General features: G+C 40.1%; 1 protein-coding gene and 1 non-coding gene across 2 annotated transcripts in view; both read left to right on the top strand.

Moving 5' to 3' along the window:
- The window catches only part of LOC121495129 (40S ribosomal protein S2-like), a 142,050-nt gene extending 122,459 nt beyond the window's left edge, over positions 1-19,591 (top strand). The window contains 3 exon segments of the mRNA XM_041762415.1: positions 19,049-19,148; positions 19,187-19,541; positions 19,543-19,591. Coding sequence (XP_041618349.1) covers positions 19,049-19,148; positions 19,187-19,541; positions 19,543-19,591 — 504 coding nt within the window.
- On the top strand, positions 18,910-18,983 carry LOC121496371. Its single transcript, XR_005989193.1, has one exon. It is a non-coding gene; the product is annotated as a small nucleolar RNA SNORA64/SNORA10 family (small nucleolar RNA).
- Positions 19,592-19,858: the final 267 nt, after the last annotated feature.

The raw sequence follows: 19,858 nt of genomic DNA on the forward strand, positions 1-19,858 counted from the left end.
ATTTAAACTTCACCATGGCTAAACTCTGACACTCACCCTCGTGCTCATGTAGACTCTAACCTATTCCTCACTATATCCCTGACATCTACCTTCACATTCACCTTGACACTGAACTTCACCCTGAATCTGACTCTGATGTGTACCTGACTTTCACTGACCCTCATTATTACTATGACCCTGACCTTGACCTAGAACTTTACCCTCATTCTCATCCTGACCCTGCCCTTGACCCAAAAACTCACCATACACTAATGCTCTTACCTGACCCTATACCTTACTATGATCCTGATACTGACCCTCATTCTTAATATCCTTTTTTAAAATTTATTCATTCGTGAGAGACACAGAGAGAGAGAGAGGCAGAGACATAGGCAGAGGGAGAAGCAGGCTCCATGCAGCTTGGGCTGATCCCGAGTCTCCAGGATCAAACCCTGGGCCAAAGGCAGAAGAAGCTCAACTGCTGAGCCACCCAGGCATCCCTTAATATCTTTTTTTAAAAATATTTATTTATTTATTTATTTATTTATTTGAGAGGGAGACGAGAGGAGCAGGGGAGGGAGAGAGAATCAGAAACAGCTTCCCTGGACATGGGGTTTGATCTTATGACCTGTGAGATCACAGCCCAAGCTGAAACCAAGAGTCGGATGCTTTACTGACTGTTGCCACCTAGGCGCCTTGCTCAATTTCATTCTGACCAGACCCTCACCTTCTAAGTGTCCCTGATATTTCACTTGACCCTGACCTGTATTCTGATTCTGACTCTGATGTTCACCCTGATCTTTAATCTGTCCTAACCCTCATCTTTACTATGAACCTGACTTTGATCCTGAATCTGACATTAATACTTAATATTTACTTTCACAGTGGTCCTTACCTTGATTCTTCCCTCACTCTGACCCTTATACTCATTTGGATCCTGACCCTCTCCCTGACTGTGGCCTAACCTTTCCCCTACCTGAACGTGATCATTATTCTAATCTTGACCCTGACCCTGGAGCTGATTGTCAAAGTGATCCCCATGACTCTGATCTTCACCTTGACTGTGGCCCTAAATTAGACCCTGCACCTGACCTTACTCTGATCTTTTTTTTTTTTTTTAAGATTTTTATTTCTCTATTTGAGAGAGAGAGAAAGAGAGAGAGAACAAGAGCTGAGGGGAGAAATAGAGGGAAAGGGACAAGCAGACTCCATGCTGAGTGCAGAGCTAGACAAAGGGCTCTATCTCACGACCCTGAGATCATGACCTGAGTGAAATCAAGGGTCAGATGCTCAACTGAATGAGCCACCCAGGTGACCCCCCCACCCCCAAATCCTGATCTTTATATTCATCCTTATTCTTCATACGACTCTTACCTTCAGATTTGAGTCTGGCCCATTTGTAACCCTGACACTGCCTCTGAATCCCCAACCTCTCCTACCATACCCTATACTTGACAATGAACTTGATTTTACCCCCGACCATAACCCTGAACCTGGCCAATACCCTAACTTTAACCATGATGCTCACTCTGGCTTTGATCCTATTCTCATCCTGAACCTGGCTCTCATCATACTTTTGCCTTGAACTAAATCACACATTACCCTGACCATGAACTAAATCTCACATGAACTTTTCACAGGGGCTCTGAATGTGACCATGACCCTCACCTGACTCTAACTCTCACTGCTACCTGGCCTCAACTCTTATTCTCACCCTGATCCTCACTCTCACTTTGATTCTAATCCTGACCCTTATCCGGATGCTGAAATTGATCTTGAACATCATCTACACCTTGACTATCCAGGAGAGTAAAAGCAGAAGCAAACAGCAGCTGCTGTAAAGCTATAAGCTTCCTATAAAAGCTTGTTTAAGAAAGAAAAAGGGGCACCTGATTGGCTCAGTCAGAAGAGCAAGTGACTCTTGACCTCAGGGCTGTAAGTTCAAGTCATCCATTGTGTGTAGAAATTACTTAAAAATAAAATCTTTAAAAAGAAAGGAAGAAAAAAAGTATTGGCCAAGTTGCCTTCAATAAAGGTATTTGAGTGTCCCAAGCTTGCTACACCCTGAGAATCACCTCAGTCTTCACCAGTTAGGATTTCCACAGCCCTTCCTCCCAAAGTTCTAATTCACCACATGCAATCGTTTATATCATCAGGCTTCAGAAAAACCATTAAGATATCTTATTTTGAGAAGAGAAAAGATATAGAGGACAGAATTTTGCTAAATTAGCTGGCTTATTTATTTATTTATTTATTTATTTATTTATTTCTTCAGAAAGAGAGTGGGGAGGGCCAGAGAAAGAGAGGGAGAGAAAAAAATCCCAAGCAGACTCCAGGCCAAGTGCAGAAGCCCACCTGGGGCTCACTTCAGAACCCTGAGATCGTGACCTGAGCCAAAATCAAGTCAGTCACTTAACTGACTGAGCTACACAGGCACCCCAGCTGGCTTTTTCATTTAAATAATTTTAGTGTTGAGTATTTGAGTGGTAATCCCGACACTTCTACATCATTCAGTTTCTAACAGTTTACCATTAAAAAAAGCACAATATTTTGCTTTGTTCAAGACCAAAGTTAAATTTACAGTTAAAGAGTGTATATATTAAATTGTATTTAACTAGTAACATAATAGTAGCTGTCTCCTTAAATGGCTTAATTCTATAAAAGTTTTACAAAACAATTCATAAAAATTTGATGTTAATTACATTGTGATTTCCGGATTTTTAACTAACTTTAAAAGCTTAATTAATAGGGCAGCCCGGGTGCCTCAGCAGTTTAGCGCCACCTTCAGTCCAGGGTGTGATCCTAGACCCAGGATCAAGTGCCACGTTGGGCTCCCTGCATGGAACCTGCTTCTCCCTCTGCCTCTCTCTCTCTCTCTCTGTGTCTCTCATGAATAACTAAAATCTTTTTTAAAAAGCTTAATTAATAAATAATTAATTTGATCATATTTAATGTTTAATTAATAACCTTTAAATGTATGAATCTTTCTAAAAGAAAAAATGCAAAGACTGCTGTCTAAATAGAATCTTAGTTTCCCTTTATTTCTTAAAATGTCAGTAGATTAATAAAATATGAAAATGGCTTTGAATTCTAATACATATAATTGGTTTTGCTTTTTTTTTCAAATTGTAAAGTAGTAGGAGATAAGTGCTCATAAAGTGTTCCATTTTTTATCCCAATAAAAAATTATTTATTTATTTATTTTTAAAATTTGATATATTTAAATTAAAAAAATCCAAGAACAATCCATCTATATCTCTCATCTCCCCAACCCCTACCTCTGGCAATGACTGACATATTCTCTCTATGAGTTTGCATATAAATATATATATAATTTTTGGAAGATTTTATTTATTTATTATTTGAGAGAAAGAGAGTGAGCAAGAGTAAGAGAGAGAGAGAGAGCACAAGCTGGGTGAGGGGCAGAAGCAGAGGGAGAAGCAGGCTCCCCACTGAGCAGGACTCAATCCCAGGACCCTAGGATCATGACCTGAACTGAAGGCAGACACTTAGCAAACTGAGCCACCCAGGTACCCCAATGTTTACTTATTTATATTAAGATTCCATGTATAAGGAAGATCATGTGGTATTTACCTTTGACTCAATTCACTTAGCATAATGCTCTCAAGGTCCATCCTTGTCACAAAAGGCAAGATTTCTTTTTTTTTTTTTTATGGCTGAATAACATTCCATAGAATATATCACACCACAATTTCTTTATCCATTCATTCATCAATGGATATTTATATTGTTTCAAGATCTTGGTTATATATCATTAATCTCCAGGGAAATGGATACCAAAACCACAAGGAGGCAGAGCACCTGGGGGTGCATCTGGTTAAGCATCTGACTCTGGTTTCCACTCAGGTCCCAATCTCAGTGTCCTCAGAACCCTGCCTCAGGCTCTGTGCTTAGCACAGAGTCTGCTTAAGACTCTTTTTCCCTCTCCCTTTGCCTATTTCTCTCTCAAATAAATAAATAAAATCTTTAAAAACAAAAACCCACAGTGAGGTGTCATCCTCCAGCTGTCAGAATGGCTGGTATCAAAAAGACTAAAAATAAGTGTTGTCGAGATAAATACCTAGTAGTGCAATTGCTGGGTCGTGGGGTAGTTCTACTTTTCACTTTTTGAGCAACTTTCACACTGTTTTTCAGAGTGGCTGCACCAATCTGCTTTCCCACTGACAGTGTAAGGGGGTCCCTTATCCAGTACTTGATTTGAAAATATCTTCTCCCATTCAGTAGGTTACCTTTCCATTTTGTTGATGGTTTTCTTTGCTGTGAAGACTTTTAGTTTGAGGTAGTTCTACTTATTCATTTTTGTTTTTGGTGTCAGATTTAAAAAAATCATTGCCAAGACCTATGTCAAATAGCTTATTGTCCATTTTTAATTCTAGGCGTTTCATGGTTTCAGGTCTTACATCTAAATCTTTAATCCATTTTGAGTTAATTTTTGGGTATTGTGTAAGGTAGGAGTCTAGATTCATTCTTTTGTATTTGGCTGTCCAGTTTCCCCAACACCATTTGTTGAAGAGATTGTCTTTCTTTCCTCACTGTTTATTGTTACCTCCTTTGCTGTAAGTTCATTGACCATGTAAGCATAGGTTTATTTGTGGGCTTTCTATTTTGTTCCATTGATCTACGTGTCGGTTTTTGCAACAGTCTCCCACTGTTTTTATTACTATAGCTTTGTAGTTTAGTTTGAACTCAGGGACCAGGACAGGTTTTTACTTTCTATCTTCTGGGTGTCTCTTGTGTATAAAGAAAAGAAAGAAAAATTGATTACTTTAAAGATGGCAGTTACTTGTAACATTCATACATACAGTTCACTACTTTGAGAGCATTTGGCACAGCAGTGCCACAGTGGATCAATTACATTCGAAGGTTGTCTTGATCACCTGCCATAGTGAGCTCAGGCTCTGGTAGTCCATAATATTACTCTGAGTTCACCTGTTTATGATTCCATATCCCTCATTATACTGGAGGGTTATGATGGCAGGGAATGAAACCCAATCATGTGTGTATCCCATATCTAATTTAGAACCTGGCACATAGCAGTCATGCAGCATGTTGGAAAGAAGAGGGAAATGAATACTGTACCTAGTTTATTTCCTTTGTTCCCCTTTACCTGAATTTGTATAAAAAATGAGACAATTCACCTAATGATGTGGTGCTAGAATTCCTGGCCTTACAGCATGAAGATTACATGAAAATATCAAGAAGAGGGATCCCTGGGTGACTCAACAGTTTGGTGCCTGCCTTTGGCTCAGGGCACGATCCTGGAGTCCTGGGGATCGAGTCCCGCGTCAGGCTCTCTGCGTGGAGCCTGCTTCTCCCTCTGCCTGTGTCTCTGCCTCTCTCTCTCTCTCTCTCTCTCTCGCTCTCTCTGTGTGTCTATCATAAATAAATAAGTAAATCTTAACAAAAAAAAAAAAGAAAGAAAATATCAAGAAGAGTTATTGGAGTTTGTGGCCAAAAATACCCATACTGTTTACACCTGGAGGTTCATCCTTTTGGATTTTTAGAGTTTTCTGTTTTTAAAAGCACCTATTAAAATGTCGATAGGTCATGACAGGATTTTGTCTCTCTCATTCACCAGTCTATCATGCCATCAAGGACATTGTTTTTATTTTTATTATTTTTTAAAAAATATTATCTATTTATTTATTCATGAGAGACAGAGAGAGAGAGAGAGAGAGAGAAAGGGGCAGAGACACAGGCAGAGGGAGAAGCAGGCCCCATGCAGAGAGCCCCATGTGGGACTCTGGGGTATCCGGGATCAGGCCCTGAGCCAGAGGCAGCCGCTCAACCGCTGAGCCACCCGGGCTGCCCAAGGACATTTTTAATCACAATATTCCACATCAAACTAATGACTGGAACACCATAGGGGTTCAGTAGAGATTACTTGAAGAAATGACTTTCTTTTACCAACTCTGGCTCTTGTTGGCTGCTAACGGCAGTTAAGGAGTTAAGGAGTGTGGTAGTCTTTCAGCAAAAGATTAGTGAGGTCTGCTGTGTGCACAGTAATGCAAAGTAAGGGTTTTTGTAATATGTTTACCATGAATGTATTAAGCCACTCTCAGCTGTCAGCTAACACTTAGCTGTCAGCTAACACTTTATTTTCCGTCTAACATTTTAGACAGTTGACTGCAGCGAAAAGGAAGACTATGCTACTAGAAGGTAGTAAAGAGTATTGACCAGGAAAGACTAAAAGGGTTTGAGATGGAAATGAGAATTCTAGAAAACAGATTCTGCAGCTTCTATATCTGGCTAGGTACCTTGATGGAAAAGGAATAATTTCAAGCTTCTCGTATTTGCTAGTTTTTGTTTGTTTGTTTTAGTTTTCCCACAAATTAAAAGGTTAGGTTGTGCAGTGCAACAGTATTTTAACATTTTGCTAATTGAATGAAGCTAGTGATGTGCAACAAAAAGATTTTCATGTTTATTTACTGAGATTGTGCATGCACTGTGTTAATTTCACACTCTTTGCACATGTATTTTTCCTGAATTAGAGAGAGGGAGAGAGAAAGAGAAAGAGAGAGAGAGTGCGAGAGAGTGCATTGTTGAAGTCCAGAGATAAAGGAATAATTTTAAAGAACAAAGAAATGGATTTATAATTCCCTGTCCCCAGAGTCTCATATCTTTCTCTGGTTAGGAAGCAGATGTACTCATAATTTTTCTAAAGCTAGATTATCTCAAGGCTTTATGTCCAAAATCAGACTGGAGGTATTTGCAGGTTTTTTATTAAGAGCTTGAAGAGAATTTGAGGGATGGAGGAGGCATTTTATTGCACAAACACAAAGGTTCTTCTACTTCTCCCTGCTTGAAATTACAATGTGAATGGTGTCGCTGCTGTATAAAGCTACATTCATTTGCATCTGGAACGGAGTGTGCTTTGATGAGTTTGTGAGGGACAATCAAGTTTTCTGTCACCTTGTCACACATGGAGTTTGAGGTATTAGAACAGAGGGGCTGTGTCACGTTAGCACAGAGGGGCTACAGCCTCAGTTTCCTACCAATCCTTGAGACCATTCTAGTCTAGTCCGTGGCTCTTTCATTCTCAGCGTGGTCCCAACAGTTCGAGGTTTTACTGCACACGAAGCAGGTACAACCTTCCGCATGTATCTTAATTTGTCATTTGTAATGAGACAGTACTCAGGGAAGACAGACTCTGAATTCATTTTAAAGGCACATCTGGGTTCAGCCCTGGGCCTGATGTTAACATTTTACTTGAAATACTCTACATGGTTCTTTGATGAATAAGGACACTGTGCATATAAAACAATTGCGCTCATCTCCAAATTCCCGCCCAAAGCAATTGACATATGCTGTGAACTTTCATGTAAACAAACGCAGAGTTAAAACCAAGTTGCTTTTTTTTTTCAAATTGCAAATGAATCTCACTGTTTATTGCCGAATATTTGGGAAAGAAGATAGACACACGATATAGATTTTAGAAATACATTTCTCGACTTAATTTTACATCTTGATTGTAAGTCCTGTCCCAATTTTCTTGTCTGTTTCAGCAGTCTTTTAGAAAACTATTTAATTAATTAACTAGTTAATTAATTAATCTATTTATTTGAGGGAGAGAGAGAGATCAAGGGGGCGAGAAGAGCAGAGGGGGAAGGGAGGAGAGGGACAGGCAGACTCTGCATTGAGGACAGAACTAGACACAGGACTCAATCTCATGATCCTGAGATCATGACTGGAGCCAAAACCAAGAGTTGAATTTCTAACTGATTAAGCCACCCAGGTGCCCCTCGAAAATGAGGAGAAACAGGCAGAAAAGGACAGCACAATTGATCATCTATTATTGCTCTTGATCCATTGTTAAAACAGCCTGTTAACAAGAGAGAAATAGTTCTGCCTGGTGTTCATGAATTAGAAATTCATTCTATGTAAGTGTGAAGTAGGTACACCATGGGTATTCGTGTAAGCACAGAGTTCTCTGAGTACTTAATGAGGGTAACTTAGATATTGCAAGGGAAAAGACTATAATTGAAACACTCTGGAAAAGTTACTTCTGAGGGATTAGTTAATGGCATTCTTTCATTTTTGAGAGTTATTTTAAATCATTCTTTCCCCATATTTACTAAAACAAAAATGTAGTTTCTTCTTTGAGCTTCTCATTTCTGCAAGCAACATACAGTGTTACCAGCTGTTGCAAACTAGTCAATCTATTGTCCATAAGGTCGCAGCCAAACTGATTGCCCATCGCCCTGGTTGGATTCAACTGTGTTTCTGAGCGAGCTCATTTCTTGAAAGGAAATCATGGCAGGGCAATGGCAGTGAACTCTGGGAGAGATGGGGATCACGGAAATCAGGATGAAGATCACTCCATGGGGTCCATATGTTCTCTTGCCAGGAACACATACTCCAAATTGACATCCTTTGTCTGCCAGCTGTCTGAAATATAGGAGGAATAGGTTCTCTGGGGGAAGGGCAGCCCGAAGATTTCAATAGTGTTACTAATCCTCTAGTATTGGTCTCCAGGAATGTCAGATGTCCTCTGCCCCTCCTTAATACACATAAGCTTCATTACAGAACTGAAGATGCCCTTGTGTCAGTTTCCTTCATTCTCTTCCTCCATTCCTCTCTCCTATCTTCCCTTCATTCCAACATTTGAGCTCAACTATGTGTCTGGCACTGAGTACACAGTTGTGAACTTGATAGACATTGTCCCTGTGTTAATGGATCTTATAATCTAGTGTGGGAGAAAGATGTTAAATGAGTATACAAATACATAATTACAAGTTGTAATGGGTGCTGAGGAAAAAGTATGATGGTATGGGAGAAAACTGCTGGGAGTTGGGTGATGAGAGGGAGAAGGCAATCTCTAAGGAAACCACATTAACTGAGTCCCCAGAGAAAGCCATGTAAGAAGGAGAAATGTAGGTGTGGGGGTTAAGCGTGTGCAAAGGCCCTGAGACTGAAGGTATGGCTAAGATCAACTCATCTGAGGCACCAAAAGCCCCCAGTGTTGCTAAAGCTTCACTAGCAGAGAAAGGTGGCTGGCAGGCCATGAAGTTGAAGCACTAGTTAGGGGACAGATCATTCAGGCTAAAGGGAAAAATATAAAATGTCTGTTGAGAAATAAAACTTGCAAGAGGAACAAAAATAAGAATTAATAGAGGATGTAGGATTGTGCCTGACTGACACATTGCTCTGCAGGTGGTATTGTGTTCTCTCATAAATTATTTGGGGGAACTGTGGCCATTTTGCAGTGTTAGCAGCATTGCATCTGAGAAATGACAAAGGTATAAACTCACTTTTTTCATGAGTCTTTGAACTCTAAACAGGTTCAGCTAGGGAAGATCAAAAAGATTAATGCTTGGCCTGTAGCATTAAGCCCAAAGCGTTCATTTAGGACGCCTGCTGCTAGCTCAAAACAATAAAAGGTTGTGCCTTTTTGAATTCACGGCTGCTGTTTGTTTGGCAGAAGGTAATAAATAAAAAGACCATGGCGCCTTGGAGCTCTTTGGAAGGCTTGCAATAAGGAAGGTAGAAGGTGTAAAATGGCAGATTGAGTCAGGAGAGGCACCTGATGACGGAGTTGGTGAATGGAAATTTGAAATAATAAATATCATTCTTTAAAAGAATTTCCACAATCAGGGGCTCTGTGTTGTGTGATACAGTGCTCCCCTCATTGCCGTGTCCCCTTCTCCTCTGGAACTCCAGGGACTCTGACCCCTGAGGCAAAAATGGCATTGAGGGGTAGGGAGCACTTTGATTATTGGTTGATTAAAAACCGTTTTGCATCAGCATTTTTTTTTATGAGACTGAGTTGCATTTCATCTTTGAAATGGAATATATTAAATGTGTTCTACCTCCTATGAAGAAGTGTCTTGCTTATGGTAGTAAAATATACATAACATGAAAATGACCCTTTTAACCATTTTAAGCATGTAGATCAGTGGCATTAAGTACATTCACACTGTTGTGCAACCATCACCACCATCCATCTCTAGGACTTTTTCATCTTCCCCTACTGAAATGATGTACCCATTCAACACTAACTACCCATCTCCCTTGGCCCCTTCTAGCTCCAACCACCATTCTCCTTTCCTTATCAATTTGACTGCTCTAGGCACCTCTTAGAAGCAAAAGGATATAGCATTTGTCCTTTTCTGACTGGCTTATTTCACTTAACATAATGTCTGCGAGCTTCGTCGGTGCTGTACCATGTGTCAGAATTTACTTCTTTTTTAAGGCTGAATAATATCCTCTTGTACATTTATACCACAATTTGGTTATCTGTTCATCTGCCAACAGACATTTGGGTTGGGGAAAAAGTGTCTTAATATCAACATGATCTTTGTTTTCTTATCTCACTTTTTTCTTTAATCTCCCTTTTCCTCTTCTCCTTTCTTTGCCCCATCCCTTCCCTCTCCTTGTCTTCCCTCCCTATCTCTCTCTCTGGCCATAAGGAAGATAGAATTTGACTAAATAGTATTATCATTGGGAATTTTGAGGAATAGTGCAGTGACTTCCTTTTTTATTATAGTAGACTTTTCTTAAAAAAAGATTTTATTTATTTATTCATGAGAGACACACACAGAGAGAGAGGCAGAGACACAGGCAGAGGGAGAGGCAGGCTCCATGTAGGTAGCCCGATGTGGGACTCAATCCCGGGTCTCCAGGATCACACCCTGGGCTGAAGGTGGCACTAAACCACTGAGCCACCCAGGCTGCCCGATAGTAGACTTTTTAAAAAAAGATTTTATTTATTTATTTGAGAGAGAGAGAGCACAAGTGGGGTAAGGGGCAGAAGGCGAAGCCGACTCCTCATTGAGTGGGGGATGTAAGGATAGGTCCTAGAGTCCCTGAGCTGAAGGCAGACACCCCAGTAGAGTTTTTTAAAGAGCAATTTTATACAGCAAAATTGACCCCCCCAAAAAGCACAGAGTTCCCATAGACTCTCTGCACCCCTCCCCAGCCTATCGGTGTCCCCACCAGAGTGGTGTCATTGTTAAAATTGATAAACCTTCAGTGAAACATCATGATCTTCCTAAATCCATGGTTTACATTGGCTATATCCCTCTTGGCCTTGTACATTCCAGGGGTTTGAACAAATGTATTATGACATGTATCCGTCATTATCATACTAATTTATTTCACTGCCCTAAAAATCCTCTGCACTCTATTCATTCCTCTCTCCCACCAACCTCTGACAACCACTGATCTTTTTCTTTTGTCTTCATAGTTTTCCCTTTTGCACAATGTCATGTAGTTGGAATCATACGGCATGTAGCCTTTTCAGATTGGCTTCATTCACTTAGTAATAGGCATTCAGCTTCCTTCATGGCTTTTCATGGCTTGATAGCTCATTTCTTTTTAGTGCTGAATGGTATTCCATTGTCTGGATGGACCACAGTTTCTTTATCCACTCACCTACTGAAGGACATCTTGGTTGCTTCCAAGTTTTGGCACTTGTGCACAAAACTGCTATAAACACTCACGTGCAGGTTTTTGTGTGGACATATGTTTTCAACTAATTTCAGTAAATACCGAGGAGTGCAACTAGCAGATCATGTGTTAAGACTGTGTTTAGCTTTGTAAGAAACCGCCAAACTGTTTTCCCACATGGCAATGAATTCCTTTGGGTTTGCTGTTTTCCTTTAAGAAACCAGGAGTCCAGGCTCAATTACCATACCTAAAGTTACAGGTGACAGTTTGGATTAAGTGGGAAAGTAAGTGGGGAATAGTTAGTCATCTCATAAAGGGCCTGATATAAAGTGACTTCAATTTCTTTTACTCATGTGGAGCTGTCCAGGGGAACTGGACAGGGGCATGTGGAGTCAGGAGAAGGTTTTTACAACTAGTTCAGCCATTAATGAGCCAAGATACAATTTTAAAAATTATTTATTTATTTATTCATTAGAGATACACAGAGAGAGGCAGAGACATAGGCAGAGGGAGAAGCAGGCTCCCTGCAGGGAGCCCTATGTGGACACGATCCCAGGACACCGGGATGACCACCTGAGCCAAAGGCAGATGCTCAACCACTGAGCCCCCCAGGCAATCCCCAAGAAATAATTTTTGGAGGTGATTTGCAGAGAGAAGGGAGAGGAGAGATGGGTGTCTCTGAAGAATTAGGTAATGGTTTGCATCAAAGATAAATGAGAAATTGAGTAAGAGGCAGTAATCTGCTTCTTAAACTAGCAGATTGTAAGAATCACAGAACCATGACAAAAAATGAAGTTGGTTGGGTGAGATATTTATAGGGAGAAAAAGGACATTATGCACACACAGTAGGTGCTTATATATTACTTGCTTGATGGAATTAATTGGAGGAATAATGAAAGTTGTTGTGCTTAGTTGAAACTATGGTTTAATGGTGAACATTTTTCTTTAATTTTTGTCTAATGGGGAGATCATGACCCCATTTATGTTTTCCCATTATTTCCTATACTACAAAGAAAAAAAGTAGCTCAATTTGCCCTTGAATATAACAATTGTGAATGGCTGAGAAAAATCATTTGCTGTCCTCATCTGTGTCACAGGGGTGACCTGTAATTCTTTGTTGCCTCTTCAACAGAGAGGAACAATTACAGCCAGGGCACTTCTGGGTCCTATTTCAGTGTGACAGGCTTGCCAAAATGATGGGCAGTAAATGCATAAGGCAAAAGGTTTTAAAATAATTTCCATGTCCAATAGAGTGGAGATCTTTGTCAGAGAATGCAGAAATTAGCTGAACAAATTTCATCCTGATTATTTTTATACATGTCTTGAAATCCTAGCCAGAGCTTCATATTGGGTTAGATATTGAACAAAATCCAATTATGGCAGATAATTGATTCATTTTTCGTAAAGTCTACTAAGGTTTATATCAAGGAAAAATGTGAAAAATTAAGCAATGTCATGTGAGTGGCTGTCAGCTGGATATAGGTTAGCAACAAAAGATTCATATGATGGTAATAGTCTTAGCAATAGTAATTATTTTTTAGAAATTGCCAATAATGCAAGGAGAAAACAGATCATTACTAATGTACCCAACAATAACCAGTCATCCTACAGATATTTTTGGTGTGCATTTACAAATTATATTTTGCCTCTAAGATTGCCCCCAGTGATGCCTACTGCATATATATACATTTCCTGTGTAATCCCCTCTTCCTGAGCACAGGCTGGCAAAGTTGATGGAATGTCACCACAAAAATTAGATTACCAAATTTGTGGCTTCCATCCTGGGTGTTCTCCTTCACTCTTTCTTGCTTGCTCCCTCTGATAAAACCCAGGGGCCATGTTGCAAGCTCCCATATGGACAGGGCAGTGTGGCAAGGAACTGAGGAAGGCCTCCAGGCAATAGATAGACAGTGAAGACAGTGAAGATAGACAGTGAAGCCTTTGGTCCAACATCTTGCAAGGAACTGAATCTTGCCAACACCCATGTGAGTGAGCTTGGAAGTGGACCCTCTCCCACTTGAGCCATCAGATGAGATTGCAGCCCTGGCTGGCAGCATGACTATAGTCTCCTGGAGACTTCAAGCTAGCCTGTGCATAGGTAAGCAATATCCAGATATTGGACCCAAAGAAACTCTAAGATAGTGTTTGTTGTTTTAAGCTGCCAAGTGTTGCGGTGGTTTGTTATGGAGCAATAGATAACTAATATGTATATGTTTATAAAAATTGGATTATGTTGTCTTTTGTCAGTCAGAGTTTTATCAGCAAATAGAAGGCACTCAATTGAGATTTTAAAAAAGATTTTATTTATTTATTTGAGATAAAGATACAGAGATAGCAACCAAGATAGCACAAATGGGGAGGAGAGGGAGAAGCAGGCTCTCACTGAGCAGGGAGCCTGATGAGTCCATCCCAGGACCTGGAATCATGACCTGAGCCAAAGGCAGAAACTTAACTGACTGAGTCATCCAGGTGCCCCTCAACTGGGATTTTCGAGGAGAGCTGTGGGCAGTGTTAAGAAAATCAATTTGGATTATGTTGTCTTTTGTCAGTCAGAGTTTTATCAGCAAATAGAAGGCACTCAATTGAGATTTTAAAAAAGATTTTATTTATTTATTTGAGATAAAGATACAGAGATAGCAACCAAGATAGCACAAATGGGGAGGAGAGGGAGAAGCAGGCTCTCACTGAGCAGGGAGCCTGATGAGTCCATCCCAGGACCTGGGATCATGACCTGAGCCAAAGGCAGAAACTTAACTGACTGAGTCATCCAGGTGCCCCTCAACTGGGATTTTCGAGGAGAGCTGTGGGCAGTGTTAAGAAAATCAATTATGTATGAAAGAGGAGGCTGGGGCTTACAATAGTGAAAAGCCATTATCATCCTTAGCCCTGAGGAAGGAAGGAAAGGAAAATGTGTTACAAGAGGTCAAAAAGAGGGGAGCCACAGAGGGGAAGCTCTTATGGGAGCAGATTTGTCAAGGGACACACCACCTGACAAAATTGGGTCAAGGCCGCTAGGGAGCAAGGAAGAAACACTCTGACCTCTCTTTTTTTTGCCATCCTCAGATTTGCCCATGACTGTCATTGGCCAACCACAATTGGAAACCAGAAGGCAGTTCCTAGGGGTCAGCTCCCTAGGACACAGAACAAGGCAGAGAAAGCAGAGAATAGATCTGCTGAGGCATAAAGAGAAAAACCAGCATATGCCTATGTTCTTGTGCAATTATTTTTATGTTTACCATCTTTCTGTATCATTAAGATTCTTCTACATCATGGTTTTAAATAGCTACATATGGGCACTATTACAAATTGTCTCAGTCACATATGATGAACATTTTTGGATGTACAAAAATTTTTCCTTTTGGTATGATAAGCAGAGATGAATATCCTTATAGTCCTACTTCTATGGATTTAAGAAAATGGCTTCTTAGAGCATAATGCAAGAAGTAGAGATAATTAAGGACAAAGAACATTTTTTGTAGGCTTTTGATATAACTTGCCATATTGCTCACCAGAAATATTGCTCTACCCTCCTTCTAGAAAAAAATATCTTTGCCTATTTGATAAGATTTAAAAATATTCTTTATGATGTACCTGGGTAGCTCAGTCAATTGAGCATCTGACTCTTAGTTTTGGCCTGGGTCATGATCTCAGGGTCTGGAGATCAAGCCCCATGGCAAGCTCTGTGGTCAGTGTGGAGTCTGTTTAAGATTCTCTGTCACCCTCTGCCTGCCCCCCTCCACTCACACTCTCTCTCTTAAAAAAAAAAAAAAAAAATGCTTTAATGGGATGCCTGGCTGGCTCAGTAGAGCATGTGACTCCTAGCCTTGGGGTTATAAGTTTGAGCTCAATATTGAGTGTAAAGGGGCACCTGGGTGGCTCAGCAGTTGAGCATCTACCTTTGGCTCAGGTCATGATCCTGGGGTCCTGGGATTGAGTTCTGCATCAGGCTCCCCACAGGGAGCCTGCTTCTCCCTCTGCCTGTGTCTCTGCCTTTCTCTCCATTTCTCTTATGAATAAATAAATAAAATCTTTAAAAAAATATTGAGTCAAAAGATCACTTAAAAAATATTTACAAAAATATGCCTTTAAAAAAATTTTGTTGTTACTAATGAATTTAAAATACTTTTTAACATGTTAATTAGCTGCTTGTATTTTTTTGTGACTTTTGCCCATTTTTTTTCCTATTGGCATCAGTCTTTCTTCTTGATTTATAGGATGTATTTAATGTTAACAATTCATTGTTGTCGTATATACTATAGATATTTTTCTTAGTTTAAAAAAGTCATGCATAGGGACGCCTGGATGGTTCAGTAGTTGAGCATCTGCCTTTGGCTTAGGGCATGATCCTGGAGTTCTGGGATTGAGTCCCCCATCAGGTCTCCTGCATGGAGCCTGCTTCTCCCTCTGCCTCTGTCTCTGCCTCTCTCTCTCTCTCTGTGTCTCTCATGAATAAATAAATGAAATCTTTAAAAAAAAGTCATGCATAGAACTTGTTTCCTTATCTGAAGAATATTAAAATGTTGACCTTTTTATTTTAGTGTTTTAATAGTTTAATTACGTCAAGTAAAAGGTTTAATCCATTTGGAACAGTATTTGGATGTAAAGTATGACACAGGGTTATAAAACATTATTTTCTTCTAAATGACTACCAGATTGTCTCAAACCACTTATTGAAAGGACCATCTTGTTTTCTTCTCATTGATTTAAGATAGAAAGACAGAAGCCACCTGACAAGTATACCCTTGATTCTATAACTTACAGGAAAATGGGCCTTTAAAACAGGCCTTTTATATTTTTTGTTGGACTTCCTTTCCATTATATGTATTTGCTATCCTTTGCAGACGGGCTAAAATACCTCTGTAAATATTTTTTACTGAACATGATTTCGTTACTTTACTTTTCCATGAAGATTAGTAACAGGAGCCTGGAACTTGGGCCTTGTCCTGACTGAAGATGACATCCTTTACTTCCTCTAAGCTACACCTTATCCATTTTTAAAAATAATTTTAAAAAATTTTATTTATTTATTCATGAGAGACAGAGAGAGAGAGAGAGAGAGAGAGAGAGAGACAAAGACACAGGCAGAGGGAGAAGCTGGCTCCCTGCAGGGAGTCCGACGTGGGACTCGATGGTCTCCAGGATCACGCCTTGGGCTGAAGGTGCCACCAAACTGCTGAGCTACACAGCTGCCCTAATCTATTTGTTGATGTATGTTTTTTGACTTACGGGAATTTTTATAAATACTATTGAGATTTCAGGGATCCCTGGGTGGCGCAGCAGTTTGGCGCCTGCCTTTGGCCCAGGGCGCGATCCTGGAGACCCGGGATCGAATCCCACGTCGGGCTCCCGGTGCATGGAGCCTGCTTCTCCCTCTGCCTATGCCTCTGCCTCTCTCTCCCTCCCTCCCTCCCTCTCTCTCTCTCTCTCTCTCTCTCTCTGTGACTGTCATAAATAAATAAAAATTAAAAAAAAATACTATTGAGATTTCAGAACTTGTTTAAAAGTGAACTTGGTTTCCAGTGGTAGATTTAATTGAAGAAGACAGTGTTATAATTTCTAATATTTAATGCAAGTCAGTGCCCACTTCATTTCCTGATTTATTTATTTACATATTTATTTATTTAGTACTATCTACAGTAGAGTCCAATGCGTCACTTGAATTCATATCCTGAGATCAAGACCTGAGCTGAGATGAGTCAGATGCCTAACTGACTGAGCCACCCAGGCCCCCCTCCTGCATCTTTTAAAATTGAAGATTTGAGGACATTCTGTGCCTGCAATGTGGTAAAAATATTGAAGCATTGAAATACTCTATTTAAAAGGCATGCACAAGTGGTGACAGATTTTTCTGCTAGCATTTTTTTCTTTGTTTTTTTTAATATATTTTTTAAAATTTTTCTTTATTTATGATAGTCACACACAGAGAGAGAGGCAGAGACATAGGCAGAGGGAGAAGCAGGCTCCATGCACCGGGAGCCTGATGTGGGATTCGATCCCCGGTCTCCAGGATCGTGCCCCGGGCCAAAGGCAGGCGCCAAACCGCTGCGCCACTCAGGGATCCCTCTTTGTTTTTTGATAGAGAGCATGAGTGGGGGAGGGCTGAGGAAAGAGAGAGAGAATTGGAAGCAGGTTCCACACTCAACATGGAGCCCATAGTGGGGCTCAACGCAGGGCTTGACCTGGGGCTGGATCTCATGTCTTGGAGATCATGCCCTGAGCCGAAACTAAGAATTGGATGCTTAAACGACTGAGCCACCTAGGTGCCCCTGTACTAGCATTTCTTGAAAAGGAGGTCCCAGGTCATGTTATAGGATCTGTATTCCTTAAGAGCATCTAGTGGAAATATTTGATGAAGCTTTTACCTTTGTAAAAAGGAGATAATATAATATATATTTTTGGATTCTGGAAGGCATCCAATGAATTGTATTACCTTCCAAGTTACCAGAAAATGGTGTCAACATAATTTCTTCTTACATAAAGACAGTCATTACTTTGTTTTTGTTTTTTTTTTTTTGACAGTCATTACTTTGAAAAGGAAGAGTTTCCCCTTAATTTTAGAACCAACAAAATATTATCTCAAAATCAAAATCCATAGTCTGGGTTAAATTCTCTCTTGGAGAAGAGTTTAACTTGAAACTTCCAAGATCATTAGTAACTGGATAACATCTCTTTTCTCTGAGGGAGATATATGTTATCTATCACCAAGTGCTTGTGCATCTCAATAATTTATCAGTCTCAATGGCATTCAGAATCTATAATATTAATAGGAAAATACTGAATAAATTTAATAGTTTCTACATGCCAGGCACTGGACTGTGTACTTTTCATGAATATATTATTAAATCATTACCATACTGTGAGACAAATATGATATTTTAATCAGTTATTGAGGTATAACTTACAGTAAGATGCATCCATTTAAATTGTGCGATTCAAGGCATTTTTGTAAATGTATACACCTAAGCAGTGGCCATCACAATAATTATATAGAACATCTCTATCACTGCAAAGTGTTCCTTTGTGCCCCCTTTTATAAATATATACCATATATATTATATAAATATATAATCAATCCCTTGCCTTCACCCCAGTGCCTGGAAACCACTGGTCTGTTTTGTCACTATAATTTTGCCTTTTCTGAATTTTCATATAAGTGGAATTACAAAGTATGTACTTTTTAAAATTTGACTTTTTTCACTTAGCATAATGCTTTGAGATAAGTCTATATTTTTGCATGTGTCAGTAATTCATTTCTTTTTACTGATGAGAAATATTCCATTGTCTGGATGTAACATATGATGTTTATCCATTCACTAGCTGATAGATATTTGGGTTGTTTCCAGTTTCTGCCTCTTATGGATAAAGCTGCTGTGAACAATAATGGACACATGTTTTCAGTTTTCTTGAGTAAATACCTAAGAGAGGCATAGGAAAGCTTGGGAATGGGGGACAGAAAGCATTTGGGGAGGATTTAATTATAGGCCAAGAAATTGTAAGAAAATAATAAAAACAAATGGGGAGAGAGAGAAAGATGCTCCTCAGCATTTCAGATTGGTCTCACGGTGGTCACTCTTTCCTTGAGGGGTGTACTAGGTCCTGGGTGGTGATTACGGATGCTGTGTAAGTCAGTGGACCACCAACCATCTCAGGCTCTTTACAGGCATTTGTTGTCATTGGATATTACAGTGGAGATATTGGTGTGAGTGTTCAGTGCTCAGAGGAGGTAGCTACTGCCATCTGCGAGGCCACCATCCTGGCCAACCCAGGATGAGTTGAACAACACGTAGTTCACAATGTGAACGACACATTGTTCTCATGTGGAGAGGCTACTGTGGGAACAAGAGCAGCAAGCACCACACTGTCTTAAGCAAAGTGACCAGCTGCTGTGGCTCTGTGCTGGTGCATTTCACCCTTGCCTCCAGAGGTACTGGCATGGTCTCAGCCCCTGTGCCCAAGAAGCTACCAATGATGGCCAGCATTGGTAACTGCTATAACTCAGCCAGAGGCTGCACTGCCACTCTGGGCAATTTTGCCAAGGCTACTTTTCATGCCACTTCCAAGACCTACAGCTGTCTCATCCCTGACCTCTGGAGAGAGACGGTGTTTACCAAGTCTCCCTATCAGGAATTCACTGATGCTCTTATAAATACCCACATCGGTCTCCATGCAGAGGACCTAGGCTCCAGCTGTGGCTACCACATAGTTTCATACAAGAAAAATAAATTAAAACCAGATTTTAAAAAACCAATAAAATATATATACATAAAAATAAGAGGGGTACTGGTTTCTGTAGTGGTCGTACTAGTTCTAGATGCTCTTCATCCCTGCCAACAACACTTGGCCTTCTGGGCCTTTTTTTAATGGTAGTGGCTGTAAGGAACGTGTCATATCTCATCACAGTTTTCACTTGCATATCTCTGATGTGGTGTCCAGTTTCCATGGTGACACCCAGTGATTCTCACTTCCTGGT

The sequence above is a fragment of the Vulpes lagopus genome, chromosome 7 (genome assembly GCF_018345385.1).
Source record: "Vulpes lagopus strain Blue_001 chromosome 7, ASM1834538v1, whole genome shotgun sequence".
NCBI lineage: Eukaryota > Metazoa > Chordata > Mammalia > Carnivora > Canidae > Vulpes > Vulpes lagopus.